We start from the raw sequence: 19,144 nt of genomic DNA on the forward strand, positions 1-19,144 counted from the left end.
CCTATAGTGTTCTCTGTAGATTTCTTATGCCTGAGGTACAGCAGGTCTAAGTGCTCTATTTCTCAGTTATAATCTAATACTACGTTATTGTTATCATTTTGGTAGTGAGGATTGAACCTAGTGGGGCTTTACCGCTGAGCTACATCTTCAGCAAACCCTCCCCTCATTTTTTTTTGATACAGTGTTTCACTGAGTTGCTGAGGCTGACCTCAAACTTGCCATCTTTCTGTCTCAAGTCTCTTAAGTCATGGATTACAGGCATGTGCCACTACCCCCAGCTAGCACTACATTGTTTATTCTGTTGCTCAAATAGAGGTTCGCTTTCAGGGTCAGTCAGGGAAATGTAGTGAGATACGTTTGGGCATTGAGAGTTCTTTCAGATTGTTGCCTGTGTCCTTTTAACATGTTCCTAACATTCATTCATTCATTTATTTATTAAAATATAGTGTAGTTGGACACAACACCTGTTTATTTCACTTGCTTATTTATTTATTTTTGTATGTGGTGCTGAGGATCGAACCCAGGGTCTCACCTGTGCGAGGCGCGCGCTCTACCGCTGAGCCACAACCCCAGCCCCTAACTTTTATTTTTTTGAAGCAGTTTTATGTTTAAGAGAAAAATTAAACAGAACAGACAGCTCTCACATACTCCCTTTCTACCTCCTCTTCCCCCACAGTTTCCTCTATGTATTTCCTCTACCTCTTACAACAGTATGGTGTAATTGTTAAAAATGGTGAAGAAATATTGATAAAACATTGTCTCAGCATTTTCCATATTGTTCAAATTAATGGGTTTAACTATAATGTTTCCACATAAGCATATATCATGTTCCAATTGTATCCTTCCTTCTGGTTACCCTCTCTTATTCCTCCTCTTCTTCTCTAGTATTCATTCCTTCCACTATTTTTAGACTCTTTCTTTTAATTCTAGACTTGAATTAAAGAAAATTTAATTTCTTTACAAGAGAGAAAACTTGTCATATTTGTCTTTCTGTCTGGCTTATTTTATTTTATTATTTTTTTAATATTTATTTTTTAGTTTTCGGCGGACACAACATCTTTGTTTGTATGTGGTGCTGAGGATCGAACCGGGGCCGCTCACATGCCAGGCGAGCACGCTATTGCTTGAGCCACATCCCCAGCCCCTGGCTTATTTTATTTAACATGATGGTCTCTAGTTACATCCAATTTGACATGATTTTGTTCTCTTCTTCTTTCTCTTCTTGTGCACTGGGGTTAAACCCAGGGATGTTCTACCACTGAGCTACCACTGAGCTTTTTATTTTGAGACAGCATCTCTCTTCCCAGGTTGGCCGTGAACTTGTGGTCCTCCTTCCTCAGCCTTCTCAGGTGGGATTACAGATGTGTGCCACCAAACATGACTGTTCTTTATGACTGAATAATACTCCAATATGTATATATACCATATTTTCTTTATTTGTAGACAGGCATCTAGGTTGATTACATAGTGTAGATATTATGAATAGTGCCTCAAAACATGGGTATTCAAGTTGACAGGTTATTGTAGACTAAGATTAATAATTTACATTAGGGATCATTCTTTGTCCAGTCCTGGGTTTTGACAAATTATAATGTCTTGTATCCACTGTACATACCATACAGAATATTTTCCCTGTCCCTCAAATCCCATGTGCTCCATTTATCTATTCACCTTTTCCTTCCTCCCCACCACATCCTGCCTGCCTGCCTGCCTCTTCTTTTCCATGGTGACTGCTTGCTGATCTTTCTGCTATCTCCATAGTTTGGCCTTTTCCAGAATGTAAGTTGGAATCACATGGTATATAGCCATTTCACAGTGGCTTCTTTTACTTAACAATAGGTGTTTACGGTTCCTCCCTGTCCTTTTGTAGTTGATAGTACATTCTTTTTTTTTTGTTAAATAACATTCTATGAATGAAGACACGAATTGGTGTGAATATACTTTGTATACAACTGTCTCACTGAGTTAGTTGCTCAGTGCCTCGCTGAGGCTGGCTTTGAACTTACTATTCTCCTGCCTCAGCCTCCAAAGCTGCTGGGATTACAGGCATGCACCACTGTGCCAGCTCAGTACTGTTACTTTTTTTTTTTTAATATTTTTTTAGATGTTGATGGACCTTTATTTTATTGATTTATCTTTATATGGTGCTGAGAATTGAACCCAGTCCCCTCATACATGCTAGGCAAGTGATCTACCACTGAGCCACAACCCCAGCCCTCAATACTACTTCTTTAAGGTTACTTTTTTTTAAAAAATATATTTATTCTTAAGTGTTAAATGTTAGGTGGACACAGTATCTTTATTTTACATTTATGTGGTGCTGAGGATCGAACCCAGTACCCCACACATGCTAGGTGAGCATTCTACCACTGAGCCACAACTCCAGCCCCTAAGGTTACTTTTATTTATTCATTTGCAATAGGTAAAGTCATTTTATGATAAGGCTGTTATTTCCATTTTGTTGGAAGTGAATTCATTTATTCATTTCCTGGATTGTTTATTGACTTTTTTTTTTTTTTTAAAAGACATTCACTATGTTGCCTAGGATGGTCCTGAACTGCTGGGCTCAAGCAGTCCTCCTGTCTCAGCCTCCAGAGTTGTTGAGACTGTAGGAATGCACCATCATGCCTGGCTTTGGCTTTTTATTTTTTATTTTTTGAGGTGTAATGTACATAGAGTAAAACTTATCCTTTATAGTTACACAGTTTTATAAGTTTTGACAAGTGCATGCTATTATGTAATTACCACTATAGTCAAGCTAGAGAATAGTCACATCAACTCAAAAGCATGGCTTCATGTTTCGTACTCTCCTTTTACTTCCATTCCCTGACAACCATTGATTTTTTTTCTGTCCTTGTAATTTTGCCTTTTATTTATTTAAAAAGTGCTATGTGAAAAGAATTATACCATATGTAGACTTTTTGTATCTACTTTAACTTAGCATAATGTTTTTGTGATTTCTCCATATTGCTGCGTGCAACAGTCATTTGTTCACTTTATTTGCAGCCACTTGGGAAAAGAGTTAGTGGTTTCTTTTTTTAAAAAAAAATTTATTTTTTAATTGTAGTTGGACACAGTACCTTTATTTTATTTATTTATATGTGGTGCTAAGGATCGAACCCAAGGCTCCACATGTGTGAGGTGAGTACTCTACTGCTGAGCCACAACCCCAGCCCCGAGTTAGTGGTTTCTTATAGACCAATCATATTCCATTCAACCCATCATTTCCATCTGTAGGTAACTGTACAGCTACACACTGAAATGCTATTCAATAATAAAGCAAATCAATGATTTTTAGGGGTGGGAGAAAAGGATAGTAATAATTATTATTATTCTGTGTTTTAACTTTTTTGGGTACTGGGGATTGAACACAGGGTGCTTTACCACTGACCCACATCCCCAGCCTTTTCTTTTCGTTTCGTTTCGTTTAATTTCATTTTTATTTTTGAGACAGGGTCTCCCTGAGTTGCTTAGGGCTTTGCTAAATTGCTGAGGTTGGCCTTGAACTTGATCCTCCTGCCTCAGCCTCCAGAGTTGCTAAGATTCCCAGAGTTGCTAGGATTCCCAGTATGCACCACCACGCCTACTTCTCTTATGTTTTAATTTCTTAACTTCCAAACTGTTTTCCATAGCAGCTGTACCATTTTGCATTTTATACACACACACACACATTTTTTTTCATACCTTTATTTATTTATCTTTTTATGTGGTGCTGAGGATGGAACTGAGGACCTCACACATGCCAGGCAAGTGCTGTACCACTGAGCCACAACCTCAGGCCCCCATTTTGCATTCTTGCCTGCAATGTGTGAAGATTCTGGGATCTCTCCAGGGTCTTATTATCTTTTTGATTATTGCTGTTCTAGTAGGTGTGATTATCCTTTTAATTCTAACCTATTTATGTGTTTTAATTTGAAACAGTTTTCTTGTAGACTGAATGTAATTGGGTCATGCTTTTAATCTAGTGGGATAGTCTTTGTCTTTTAGTTTATATTAATTATATTTCTAACAATGGTTGCTATGACTGTTTAAATCTACTACCTTGCTACTTGTTTTCGTTTCATTTATTCTTTTTAAAAAAATTTATTTACTCTAATTTGTTATACATGACAGCAGAATGCATTTCAATTCATAGTCCAAATATAGAGCACAATTTTTCATGTCTCTGGTTGTACACAAAGTAGAGTCACACTATTCGTGTTTTCATACATGTACCGAGGTAAAAATGTCCATCTCATTCCACCATTTTTTCCTACCCCCATGCTCCCTCCCTTTCGCTCCATCTCCTTTGCCCTATCTAAAATTCCTTCATTCCTCCCATGCTCCCCCGCCAATCCCCATTGTGGATCAGCATTCACATATCAGAGAAAACATTCAGCCTTCATTTATTCTTTATTCCTTTTTTCCCCTGCTTTCTTGGATTCTTTGATTAATAATTTTTTATCTTTTTGCAGTGCTGGGGATTGAACCCAGGGTTTCATGTGTGTTAGGGGAATGCTTTACCACTGAGCTGAGCTAAATCCTCAGCCCTGATTTTTTTTTTTTTTTTTTAATGATTCTGTTTTATCTTTGGTTTACTAAGGATTCCTTTTTTTTTTTCCCTTCTGTTTCAGCAATTGAACCCAATGGCACTTAACCACTGAACCATATCCTCTCCTTTAATTAATTAATTAATTTATTTTTGAGACAGGTCTCACTATATTGCTCAGAGCCTCATTAAGTTGCTGAGGCTGACTTTGAACTTGTGATCCTTCTGCTCCAGCCTCCTGAGCTGCTGGGATTATAGGCAGCTCCTGTTAAATTTTCTAAATTTAGTGTTTGTCTTGTGTTTTCTATTATCCATCTCTAATTTATCATAATCTACCTCAGATATTATTATACCACTTCATCTTTATATGTCAGATTTGTCTCTTCCATCCTTTGTTTTATTGTTACACATTTTACATATGAGCTCATGGTGTGTTGCTATTGTTTTTGTTTTAGATGAGGGATTAGCAAGCTTTTTCTTTTTTTTTTGGTAATAAGTCAGTAATAATGCATTTTGATTTTGCTAGTCATAGGATCTCTGCCACAACTTAATGCTGCCACTGTAGTGAGGAAGTAGCCCTTGACTTTATATAAACAAATGAACATGGCTGGATTGACCTGCAAACTAGTTTGCCAACTAGTTTTTAAAATGATACCTCTGTTGTTATTATAGGACAAACATCTATTATATTCATTCTAATTTATATGATTTTCAGTACTTTTGTTTCTTTATATGTTGCCATGTTATACTCCTTTTTAAATTTTTAATTAAATTTTAATAGCATGTGTGAATGGTGTATATTAATGTGGTTCAGTGTGATATTTCCATGTATATAGTGTGTACTGATAAAATCCAATCACCATCCTGCTTCCAGGCTCTGCTATTCTATCAGGTTAACTCTCTTTAGCTTCCAATATATAAAAAAGAACATGTAATACTTTCTGCATCTGGCTTCTTTCTTTCTTTTTAAAAGTTTTTTCCCTCTATTTTTAAAAATTGGTGCATTATAATTGTACATGTGGTGAGATTTGTTGTTAAGTATTTGTATGTGCAGACAATATAACAACATAATTTGGCCAATATCATTCCCCAGAATTTTCCCTTTCTTTCCTCTCCTCTGCTTCCTCCCCCTTGTCCCTTTCCTCTATTGATCTCCCTTTGATTTTCATGAGACACGCCCCCCCACCCCTCTAGCTTCCACGTGAGAGAAAACATATGATCCTTGACTTTCTGAGTTTGACTTATTTCATTTAACATAATATTCTAAAGTTTCATCCATTTTTCTGCAAATGATGTAATTTCTTTCTTCTTTATGGCTGAATAAAACTCCATTGTACATATATACACTACATTCTCTTCATCCATACCCCTACTGATGGACACCTAGGCTTGTTCCATAGTTTGGCAGTTGTGAACTGTGCTGCTGTAAACTTGGGTGTGCAGGTATCACTGTAGTATGCTGACTTTTTAATTCCGTAGGATACATACTGAGAAATGGTATAGATGGGTCATGTGGTAGTTCCATTGTGTTTTGTGTATTTCATTTAATATATGACCTTGAGTTCATCCTACTTTTTGTTTTTGCAAATGACAGGATTTTATTCTTATGACTGAATGATACTCCACCGTGTGTGTACCACATTTTCTTTATCCATTTATCTGTTGATGAGCTGCTAGGCTGATTCCATGTCTTATTTATTGTGAATAGTGACACAATAAACATAAGTGTGCAGGTATCTCTGGTATGTTATCATTTTCTTTGGATATATACCCAGAAGAGGGAGATAGCTTGGTATTTTTAGTATTTTTCTTTTTTTTAAAGAAACCTCCATACTGTTCTCCATAACAGCAGTACTAATTTACATTCCTATCAACAGTAAATGAGTTCCTTTTTCTCCACATCCTAGCCAGCATTTATTATAGTTTTTTTTTTTTTTTGATAATAGCCATTGTAACTGGGGTGAGATTATTGTGTTTTGATTTACATTTCCCTGATAGCTAATGATATGGAGCATTTTTTTCATATATTTGTTCCATTTGTATTTCTTCTGTTAGTATCTATTTAGTTCATTTGTCCATTTTATAATTAGATTACTTTTTTGTGAAGATTTTGAGTTCTTTACATGTTGTGGATATTAACTCTTCAAAATGAATAGTTGGCAAGTACTTTTGTCCCATTCTGTAGGTTGTCCTGTATTCTATTGTTTCTTTTGTTGTGCAGAAGCTTTTTAGTTTTATATAATCCCATTTATCAATTTTTGCTTTTACTTCCTGTGTTTTGGGGGTCCTAATCAGAAGATCATTATCTGTGTGAATGCCTTCAATGTCTTGAAGTTGTTTTCTTCTTGTAGTTTCTGACTTTCAGGTCTTACATTTAGATTTTGATCGTTTTGAGTTGATTTTAGTATAGGGTGAAAGGGGTCAAGTTTCAGTCTTCTGCATGTGGACATCCAGTTTTCTCAGTACTGTTGAAGATGCTGTCCTTTCTCCAATATATGTTTTTTTGGCACTTTTGTCTCAAATCAGTAGGATATATATATATATATATATATATATATATATATATATATATATATATAGGCTTATTTGTGGGATTTCTGTTCTGTTCCTTTGGTCTATATGTGTGTTTTTATGCGAGTACCATGGGGTTTTTGGTTACTGTGGTTCTGAGGTATCAGTAATTTAGTACTCCATCTTTGTTCTGTTTGTTCAGGATTGCTTTGGCTATTTGGTTCTTTTTGGGCTTCCATATGAATTTTTGGATTATTTTTTTAGTTCTGTAAAAGATTTCATTTGATGAAGATTGTATTGAATATTTATGACTTGTGGGCAAAATGGGCATTTTAATAATATTCTTTAAAATGATGAACATATGGGAGGTCTTTCCTTTTTTATAGGGCTATATGACATTGATTTCCAGATGAAAATAGAGACTTTAAAAAAAAAAAAATATATATATATATATATATATATATATATATTTTTTTTTTTAGAGAGAGAGAGAGAGAGAATTTTTTAATATTTATTTTTCAGTTCTCGGCGGTCACAACATCTTTGTTTGTATGTGGTGCTGAGGATCGAACCCGGGCCGCACGCATGCCAGGCGAGCTCGCTATACTGCTTGAGCCACATCCCCAGCCCGAAAATAGAGACCTTTTACAAAGCAGTAACTCTAATCTAGGTTCTATAATCCTGAGTATTATAAGCATGTTATCTGTGTGTCATTTGTCATATTAGAATATTTTCCGTCTTCATGGTTTATTTTTCCTTTTATGGCACATTATGAGCTCCAGAATTCTTTTTCTTCCATTTGGTTTTTCATTAACAATCAGGGTCTCTATGAGATTCTTTACTTGGAGAAATTGTGTACCTAATATTTATCTATGATAATAAGACTTAAAATTGTATTATGATATATCCTCTCAATAGAATCTGATATTTCACTGCCTTTTTATTTTATTTTTATTTATTTTTATTGGAAAGGAAGAAGTAATACAGTCTGTATTTGTAGATTATATGAGTGTCTATCTGGAGAAGTAAAAAAATCCTAGGAGAAAAGTAGTGTTAAAGGTGGAGCCTGGTCCATCAGCCCTGAGCCAGCAGTGATCATGCAACAGCTGGCTATAATGGATAGCTAATTAGGGGACTGTCATTCAGCATTACCAAGCCTGTCCCCAGTGATGCAAATAGAGGGCAATAGGAATCCCGAACAGGGCTGTTGGAGGTGAAAATAAGAGAACATTTTGATTGGAGGTAAAAATAAGAGAACATTTTGATGTTTTCTAGTAAAGTTGACAATTCAGATACCCTGAATCAGCAATTCCACTCCCAAGCACATACCCTAAACAAACTCAGGGATGTGATTGTGAAAGCACACACACATTCCTGTACAATGTTCACAGTGACATTTAAAAAAATTCTCAGGTTGTCAATAAGCCACATGTCCATTAAGAGTGAAATGAGTAAATATGCTGTGGTGTATTGAAACAAGATGTACAATAACAAGCATGAATGAATTAAAATGAATTAAGAATTAGCTACACGACTGAAGCGCTTTTTTTTTTTTGTGGTACTGGGGTTTAATCCCAGTGGTACTTTACCCTAAGCTACATTTGCTTCACTGCCTTTTTAAACAGCAGATAATGTGTTTCCTAAAGACTGTTTTCCCAGAAATCTAGGCATTTCAATCTCCTATAATATCTATGCCCTTTCTTGAATTGGAAACTAAACCAAATTTTTCATGAATTTTTATGTGTGAATATTGACCGTGTTATTATTCTTTAAGGTAAACAGTTGAGTTTACACAGTACTCATCCTTGTTTAAAATTTCATGACTGAGATGCCTTAGGCTTATGGTAGTAGGTTGGTCAGCCTTAGTCCTTTAAAGTTGGCACAGTCCAATATAACTACCTCGGGGATGTGTGACCATGGAAAAATGTTTTTGTTGTTAGTGTTCTTGCTTTCTAGTAATTTTATTTTCTGCTCAAGGGATTTAGTATCTGTGCAGATAGTTTCTTTTTAAAGGCCACATAAGTAATGACTTGACCTCTAATCTTAGCTTTGAAAATTTCCCAGACACTAATAAAGATTTGATGTCTGATGACCTATTATTTGAGAATACTACTAATTGGCCAGCAATCAATGCTATTTAAAAATGTGCATTTTACTTTGAAAATTATTTTCGTGGCTAAAACACTTGGTGAAATTATGCATGCAATGATAAAATTTGTCAACTCTTGGGCCTTGTTTTATAATGCCTTTTACTTGGTGTCACTAAGACCTAATGCAGTTCAAAACAACTCTTCTTCTCAAATACTAGCATGATTCAGTTCTGAAAAAAATATTCTATTCACTATAGTCTTATCCAAAGTATTCTTGGACCCAGTAAGTAAGAACATTTTAGACACCAAGTGTTCTATAGGAAAAGACCTAGATTTAATCATTGTTTTTCATGAATATGGTCAGTCTTTCTAGTACATGTATGAGCAAGTTGACTTTTTTTTTTTTTTAAACAAAGGATCAAGTTACTGCTGAAGACTTGATCATTGATTAAATTATCTAGGATGACTATTATGTCACAGTGGTAGTGTGACTTAATAATTACTAGAGTGAAAAAGAGTAGTTCACCAGATTGTATTAATATATGTGACAAAGTGTAATTATGAGTAAGGAAAAAGAAATTTCCTCCCAAAATGTCAGGGAGTAGCTAGGTGTTTTTTTTGTTCTCTTTTTACTTGTCTTATATCTATGATAACACATATATCCTCTGCTTGAGAGCCTAACTAGATGGTGGTGTTTTTGTGGAGCTAGCAGAGAAAATTGAATATTGCTACCTTGATATGTTTTCTTTGTTGACTTTTTTGTTAAGAAGTGTTATTTAGTTCTTTGTTGCTAAACTCTATGTGCAAAGAGAAGAAATAGTCTGATTAATTAATTATAATCTTTAATTGAAATCTGTTTTAGCTTAGATAATCCTGAAAGCGGTTTGAGCACTGGGGTTTTCTCTTGGTTCCAGTTGAAGGAAACTCCTTTAGTTCATTTATTTGAGCAATAAAAGAGCTTGTTCTTCCCTTCCCTGAAGCAAAAATTATGAACATAAAGCCACAAAACAGATTCAGTGTTAATTTTTAAAGAAGCTTCCCCATATTTCCACCCTCATCAGTGGCGAATAATATGCCTATGTTGGAAAAAGTTGAAATTTTCCACTTGTGCATTTTGAGCTTTTCAGAGGTATTATACACTCTGGAAATAATAATAAAAGATTCTGGGCTTATACAGTGCTTTTTGTGTGAGGAACTCATTTAACACTAATGCATTGATCCTAACACAGTACTTGATTGTGACTTTAAAAGGTCATGAGTTACTGCTGTTACAAGGAAAAAAGAAAAGAAAAAAGATGAAGGGAAGCTTCAATTTACAAATATTATTTAAAAAAATCCAGATAAAATTAAATTATATAAATGTAAAAATAAAAGTTATAGGGATTTTTATCATTTGTTGACTTTTTTGTTAGTTTGTGGTATTTTTTTTTATTATTATTTTTTTGTATCTATGATTCTACTTAAAGTCTGATTCCCTTCTTAAGTTAGAAAGCAGAGTGTACTTTTAAGCTTTTATTCCTTTTTAGCTAAGAAGGCTTAATACCTGTGGTGGTTTTTGAGTTTATTACAATATAACAGTGTATTTTATTTGTTCTGAACTGGGAAATTATCCTCTTAAGTTTTCTTAGTTTTTATATTTGTGGTATATAGCTATTGATTTTGACAAATACAGTGGTCATGTGGATTAATCTTCAACTTTTTGTGTTTTGTAGGTTTATTCTTCAATCCAAGGAAGTAATTCATAATCAGCTATTAGAGAAACAGAAAATAGCAGAAGAAAAAATTAAAGAATTAGAGGTAAAGTTTGAGTGAATATTGACAATAGCAGTCAGCTTTTATGAAAAAGTAATTATTTTGTGTCATGTTAAATGAAAATGTATGTCTGCCAAGGTTCATGTCACATTTTTATTGTTTATGTTAGAGCCGTGAAGTGGTCATATTCATGGCAGTGCATAAAACAAACAAAACAGTTTCTTTGGAGCTGTAGGCAGTTTTGAAGCTAGGATGCTATTAATCTGAATGTATTTTCTCTATTACCTTTGAATGGATGTTTCTATTTATTAAAAACCATAAACAAGAGAGCAATGCATATTTAAAAACCATGTAGGTAGTGGATTGTGGAGGATGGGTAGGAGTGTGGGTAATGGTAACAGTTGTTAGAGACTCCTGGTATAATGTCTCTTATGTGTCGTAATTCCTTTAACCTACTTTAGATTCTAGACAAGTGAGGAAAACAAATTTTGCTTTATTTGTTTTAGTTAGGGAGAAAGATGAGAGGTAAGAATAAGTTAATAAATCTTTGGGACCTGGAATTTATTGGTATAGTTCCTTTATACATATTAAGATTTGATGGGGTGTTTTGGGCTTTTGTGAAAAGTCCATCATGCATACAATAAAAGTTAGATTTGACAGACCACTGGTAATTATTTCTTACGGATTAAGATTTCCCAAAGTGGGGGTGGATATGTCATGATTTCATAGGTCACTTTATCTAATTTCTGTATTATTTGAAGCACTGGTTTAGAAACTGACTCAGCCGTCTGCTGAATTGGGGAGCCGCCTCCTATAGTCTCCTGGGGATTTTTCAGGGCACTGACTTGGCATTGCCTGGTAGTGTATAGTATCTTAGGTTTCTTAGTTTGACTAACTGATCATTTAAACAAAGTCAATGAAAGATTTGAGTTTGAAAGATGAATTGTAAAAACAAAAAGAAGCAAACAGTGAAACCTAGTGAAGAAAAAACTGTTGACCTGTGGTAACCAGGTAATTGTTGTATCCAGTCGTATCATTTTTATCAGCTCACCTGTTCACAGTAAATTTTATATCCTGTAGTGTTTTCACTTAAAAGAAACAGAATATCTGGAAATCCCCCACCAAAGTATTTTCATGTGTAGGCAAGACAAATACTTTGCAACTAGATATATGATTCTGAAAATTTTTCTTATTCATAAGTAGCAATAAGGGCATTAAAGTTTTCAAATGGTAATTTTATATAGTTCTCTTTTTATGAAAAGAAAGATCTGTGTAAGGATATTGAAAATGATATATGGGCTTTAAAATTGTTAACACTGTTTACCCTAAGGAAATTAGAGAGTTCTGATTTTCTGTTCTGATTTTCTTTTGCTTATTCAGTTAGTTGATCAGAAAGATGTGTGAGGTCTCCTAGATGATATTAAAAATTTCTCCATAGTCTGTTTAGTGAGCGGTGGTATTTATCTGATGTGCAAATGTTAGTCGTTACTGCATACAGAACTCAAAGTTGTGTTTTATGTTTTTAGGAACGTTCAGCTGTTTTAAATAGCATTCCACATTTCACTGACCTCTGATTTCCATTGTTGCTATGAGGTGTTTAATTGTTACTAATTTGTCTTTTCTCCTTGGCTACTGTGTGTGTGTGTGTGTGTGTGTGTGCATTGTATGTTTTACCAGGGATTTATCTCAGGTCCTTGCACACGCTAGGGAAACTATCTATGTCCCAGCCCTTTGTTTCGTATTTTGTGGAATAGGGATTGAACCCAGGGGTACACTACCACTGAGCTACATTTCCAGCCCCTTTTGTTTATTTATTTATTTTAAATTTTATGACGGAGTCTTGCTAAGTTGCTTAGGGCCTCTCTAAATTACTGAGGCAGGCCTCGAACCTGCAATCCTCCTGCCTCAGCCTTCAGAATTGCTGTTTCCAGCCTACATTGCATTTTAACTGGTTTTCCTCCTTCTAGCCTTCCCTCTTTTAGTCCTTCTAGCACATTTAAGTTAGAATGACCTTTCTGTGATGTAAATTTGGTAATATTACTCCCTTTTGTAAAAATTAATTGTTGTTCTATGGTAAAAATCAAACATTTTAATATATTTTCAGGACTCTTTATGAAATGACTTCTTTTTATTTCTCTGTCTTCCCTCATTTCCTCAGCCTTCTGAAATATTCTGAACTTTTGGAATTTCTTGTGCTTTCTTTGTTTCTAGTAGATTTTTTAAAGATTCTTCCACCTGAACATGTCCTTCTGCCTTTACCAGCTCCATGTACTAATCCTTCAGTTTCTAGAATACGGCTACTTTTCTCAAGAAGCATTTTCTAATTTCTTAAATTATGTGCTGCTTTCTTCTACTTCCTATTTATTCTTTTAGCTTCTTAGCACAGTTTGGGAATTTGGGAATATAAACTATGACTAGTTGAAGTAAATCACAAATATGATTTTCTATTGAATAAGATAGGATAGGGAATCCTATTAAGGCTTTTATTCCCCCAAAGTAAAGTCCACTCCATGAAAATAAACCAGAAGCATTCCAAACATTCCAGCCAAGCCTTTGTCTCAAATTGGGGAAAATGGAAGTGGGTAGGAGTAGACTTGAATAGAGGGTATAGGAAAGTTCAATTTCAAGGACTAAAAGGGCACAGCCAATTAGAAGGTCATGGGCTGAACCAACAGCATTGGTACTTTTCTAATATCTGTTTACCAGAGATTTTGACCAGTAGCACTGGTACTTTTCCAAGACCTGATTAGCATAGATATTGATCAGTGCCCCTACTCTGTAGCTGTATAACCCCCAAGACTAGTACATTTAAATGGCAACCTCTATTTGATGCCCTCTCACCCTGTAGGAGCTCTTTCTCTTTTCTTCTCCCTTAAAGAACTCCTGCTCTTAGGCTCACTCTTCCTCATCCAGGGATTTCATTCTCTTCATTTGTGAGACAAGAATTTAGAAGGGAGGCACTGGTAGGAGGCTGGGTTCTGCTGTAACACTAAAGCAGCAGAGGCTGAAAATCTAGTTTCAGTGTTACTTAGAAAGCTTGATGTAGATTTTAGAAATCTAAATGTTTTTTTCTAAAGCCTCCCAGTTGTTGTTCCTCTTCTAAATACAGTCTTTTCTTTTGTACCCTAGTATTTATTGCCAGTACAATTTATTTCATCTTAATCCTGTATAATTATCATCACCATCATTATACCTTGCAATTAAGTGGGGAAGCACAATTTATACAAAACTTTGCAGACAAAGGACAGGCTGTTTCCTTTTACATGTATTCATCTCTGAAAGAGTAAGTTTCTTTTTGGTCTGGGTCATAAGTCTAATTTTTAATTAAAGTGTTAACTTGTTTCATTAAGTAGTCCACTGTGTATGCCTCATTACCCTCTACCAATAGTCTGTATGAATGACACTGTGGACAGACCTTTTCTTTGATATAGTTGTTCAGCTTCTCTGACCTGAAAGCTCATCTTCATGGTATTTCTTAGATTCCTTTTTACTCAGCTCTGTTCTTACTGTTTTTTTGTTTGTTGTCTTCAGATCCACTCCCCATTTATTTTATGCCATTTTTTTTTATTAATGAATGTAAAGTTTACTTAGAATTTGTTTAGTTTTTGATAGCCACTAAGTTGGCTGACATGGATGGAAGTCCTTTTGATAGAGAGTGATATTCCTTACTGGAAGATAAAGACAATCACTGTCTTAGCATGCATCTAAAATTATGAATGTGTATATGTAAAATAACCATAATCATTAAATTTTTTTTTTAGTTGTAGGTGGACATAATTCCTTTATTTTACTTATTTGTTTTTATGTGGTGCTGAGGATCCAATCCAGTGCCTTAAACGTGCTAGACAAGCTCTCTACCACAACCCCAGCCCAAACATAATTATTTTAATGAAGCGTTTTCAAACAGTATTACAATATGATAATGTTTTATAGATTTTAATTTTTCCTTTATAAAGATGATAGGTCAAGTTCTAGGAGGAAATTACAACCATGTTATCAAAATAGTGATTAGTAGAACAATGATGCTGGTCCTGTTCATGATAACATACAAAACAGTGCTTTGGGGATGATAGAGTAACCATATTATTTATGTCATTATTTGAGGAGGTTCTTTATTTTTAAAAAATACTGATAGTAAGCCAGGGTGATAGTACATACCTATAATCCCAGCAATTTGGAAGGCTGAGGAAGGAAGATCAGTAATTTTGTGAGGCCCTGTCTCAAAATAAAAAATAAAAATTGGGCTGGAAATGTAGCTCAGTGGTAAAGTGCCTCTGGGTTCAAACCTCAGTATCAAAAAAATACTATATAACTTCTTAAAGCAGATAACAGGTGTATAATAGTTAATATAGTATATGTTGTTATTAGAAAAAGTGTAAAAGCACAGTTTTAAAAAATAACTGGGTTTGGTGGCTCAGGCCTGTAATCTCAGCTATTCTGGAGGCTGAGGCAGGAGGATCATAAGTTCAGGGTCAGCCTGAGCAATTTAGTGAGACCCTGCCTCAAAAGTTTAAAAAAAGGGCTGAGGATGTAGCTTAGTGGTAGAGTGCTTGCCTACAAAGGCTCTGGTTTGAAACCTTAGAATAGCAAAACCCAACCCAACCAAACAAACAAAAACACTCACCAAAAACATAATTGTTTAGGATTTAGAATTATGATTTTTTTGAGTCTCATTAGTCTTTGTAAAGTAGTTTTTTAAAAAGATGTGTAACATTATTAGGAAGAAATCCTTTTTTGACAAAATTCAGTTTTAAAGTTTAAATTATTGATTGAGGAGATTGGTGTCTTCTGAAGAGTGCAAAATGCATTTTATATTTTTGCTCACTCTTTTGGATGTAAGAAGGAAACAATTACTTATTGTCCTCTTTTGCAGTTTTGAAAATTTAGCTTCAGCATTCAGATGAGCTAGAATTTCCACTATTGTGAATTCTAGGCAGTAAGCTTTTAGTGATATGTGTGAACACATTTACAGTTGTTCCCATTTGTCATTTATGTTCTCTGTCTTGTTTCAGATGTGGACCAAAAAATTACTAGTTAAGGCTAATCTGCCTTCAACTAAAAGCCTCTTATATTTTAGGTGCATGCATGTACTGGTAACCACCATCCTTCCCCTCTATCTCCAGCAGGATTACCACCCCTTCCACCTCCCAGTAAGCTCAGCAATGACAGAATAAGGAAACCCATGGCCTTCTGTCCCTGGCTTAGTGCCACTTCTGATACAGAGTGTTGGAATTCTTGGATTGTTGAAATAGTTCTCCAGCCCAGGGTATCAGTAAAATCTAAAAAAAAAATTATGTAAAGCTCTGACTTGCAATGTCCTGACTCTCCCACAAAAATGACAGTTTTGGTCACCAAGTGATTCCTGAACTTACGTGGGAAGAAAAGTGATGAGAGAACTGGACGGGAAGTGCCTGTGTCACCCTGCAATTGGGTTAGTTCTGATATTCTGATGAGAACATGTTTTGGAGAAATTCCCATGATTGAGGAAATTTTATTCTGCCTCTTGAGGGTGTTTTTTTTTTTTTTTTCCCCATAGCATGGATTGCACTTGGGTAGATGTCCAGTTTTGCCCTGGGTACATTTCTGAGTTGGTACTATTTTGTGTGTCATGGGACCCCTCTTTGGATGTGATATCCAGTGGACTCTACTATATGATTGGCAGTGATTCTTTTTTTTTTTTTTTTTAATATTTTTTAGTTGTAGATGGACACAATGTCTTTATTTTGTTTATTTATTTTTGTGTGGTGCTGAAGATGGAACCCAGTGCCTCACATATGTGAGGCAAGCACTCTGCCACTGAGCTACAACCCCAGCCCACACTGATTCTTATCTGTGTTTTCAGTGAAGAGGGGAGGTGAGAGCAGAGCCAGTGGTGTAATGTTTTTATACGAAGTGTCCGAATGGTTCAACTGCTTGCATAACTCAAAGTTTAGAATCCATTAAAATTTTAGTCATTTATTTATTTTGTAGTAAAATGAGCATTTATAGAAATATGCATTAAATAATGTGTATAACTGAATAAGTAGTTATAAAGCAAATACCTGTAATGATTTTCAGGCTGAGCAATTGAATAATTGAATATTGGCAAGACAGTAGATCTGTTCCGTCCACCCCTGTTGTCCACTCCCTGGTCCACTGCCATCCTGCCTACCTGCTCTGCAGCTAACCACTACCTTAACTTTGTTGATACCTTAATTTTGGTGATAATTATTTCATTTTAAAAAAAATTTTACTACTTGCAACGTGTCCCTTAAAACAATAAAATTTAGAGGTTTTTTTGGACTTTATGAACAACATTACTCCATATTCTTTTTTGCCTTCTGTCTTTTGCTCAACATGTTTGTGAAATACATAGTTATCTGAGATCGTGATTTGTTCACTTTCATTTCTTTTTGGTAGCCTATTATATATAAGTGCCAGGCGGACAGTCCATTTTTATCCTTAACAAATCGAGATGTTCTCAGAGTGTACAGATTATTTCAGCCTCTTATTTGGGGAGCTGTTGTTCAGAGATCACCCCTAATCCTCATTTGAGTTTTGAAAAAAAGTATAAAATGTCTCTATCCTCTTGCTAATTTTCTGCCCTCAGTAGTAGTAGCTAAATAGCTAGGTACTTATAGGTGCCTTTTCTTTCTTTTTTTTTTTTTTATATTTATTTTTTAGTTATAGGTGGACAACAATGTCTTTATTTTACTTTATATGGTGCTGAGGATTGAACCTAGTGCCTCACACATGCTAGGCAAGCGCTCTACCACTGAACTACAGTCCCAGCCCGTCTTTTTTTTTTTAATTTTAAAAAAGTGAATGCAGGTTGCCAGCATACTTTCTTTTCTGTGTTGTTTTCGACTTGGGGAGTCTTGAGTCAAGTGGTTTCTCTTATTGTCACATATGTTGGGATTTCAGATATGAATGCTTATATCTGTAGAGTTCATTTACATTCTCAACATTTGTAAAAATGGATGTTTGTTTTAAAATAGTTTTCAGTTATTTAAGACTTAAGTCTAAAAGAGCTTGGTGGTTGGAAACCCCAGAATTTATATAATGTATATAATCTCTGTGTCCTGATATATTAGGGCTCAATGTAGCTGCAGAATCATCCTCTATGGTTTTCAGAGAAGAGTAGGTGTATGTCCCCAAAAGCCATATGTGTTCTTTTTCTGCTTGATCATTCCTTTTATCAATATTATTAATGACTTTGTCTGCATATGTGTTGTAATCTGCATTCTAAAATTTGCCCAAATGTAAACTATCTATGATATATTTTATTTCCTCAAGAGAAATATTTTTTGGTTTGAGAACTTAGATGTGAACTCTACAGTTCAGATAGAGTGAGCCTTTTAACTGGATAGCTTTTATTTATGAATTTGTATAATACATTTTTACACATATTTTATATGCACATAATATACATAGCTTTGATATGATATCTTCCCTGATGGTACATCTTTATTTTGATTAAGGAAGGGAAAAGACTTGAGGAAATTGGTTTGTATTCCAGTTAGCCAAGAGTTCATTTTTTTTTTTTGATTCAGTTATTCTTTTCTTCTTGTATACATTTGGAGTATCTTATTTCCTCTGTGAAGTACTTGCCTGTGTCCACACCAGACTATTCCTTTGAATGCTTCAGAGTTATTGACCTTAACCTTCATTGTTATATGCTTTATGTAGTATATACTTTTCTCTGTGTCTAACCATAAATATATGTCCTTATCCTCCTCTCTCCCATGCTTGAAAGTTCCTCAAGTGATTTTTGGACTTCTAGAGAATAATTTCTTTCTTTCTTTTCTTTCTTTTTTTTTTTTTTAATATTTTTAGTTGTCAGTGGACCTTTATTTATGTTATGTGGTGCTGAGTATCAAACCCAGTACCTCACACATGCGAAGAAGAAGAAGAAAAAAAAAGAATGAACCAGACTCTCTTGTATTTTTCCTTAACCTAGTTTCTTCCTTTGATCAGTCTGTTTTCATACCACAGATGTCCTCTAACCTGAAGTTATAGATACTGGCCAGAAAAAGCAAGATTGTTTGTACTCAAAGTGGGGAAGGCCATACCTTTACGAATGAGCATGGTACATATGTCGGATCAAATGAACGGAATTCAAAGAACTGGCTTTTGAACCAACAGAGGTCTCCAAGTCTGTTAGATTTACTGTCGAGCATTTATTACCCTAAATTTCTAACTTAGAAGCCTATGTTAGAGTTCTTGGTTCTAGAATTAGGTTGATTCTAGTTCTAGGTTGTTGTTCTCTAAACTTCAGTTTCCT

General features: G+C 34.9%; 1 protein-coding gene across 2 annotated transcripts in view; it reads left to right on the forward strand.

Moving 5' to 3' along the window:
* Positions 1–19,144, forward strand: part of Pfdn1 (prefoldin subunit 1) — a 58,235-nt gene that overhangs the window by 15,401 nt on the left and 23,690 nt on the right. For both annotated transcript variants that reach the window (XR_006855251.2, XM_046460397.2), the window contains exon 3: positions 10,842–10,926. Coding sequence is in view for 1 of the 2 variants with exons in the window: in XM_046460397.2 (XP_046316353.1) it covers positions 10,842–10,926 (85 nt within the window). In the remaining variant the exon portion in view is untranslated. The remainder of the gene's footprint in view (positions 1–10,841; positions 10,927–19,144) is intronic.

Source organism: Marmota monax, unplaced genomic scaffold, assembly GCF_021218885.2.
Source record: "Marmota monax isolate L192 unplaced genomic scaffold, Marmota_monax_Labrador192_F-V1.1 WCK01_AAM20220418_F8-fsc00006, whole genome shotgun sequence".
NCBI lineage: Eukaryota > Metazoa > Chordata > Mammalia > Rodentia > Sciuridae > Marmota > Marmota monax.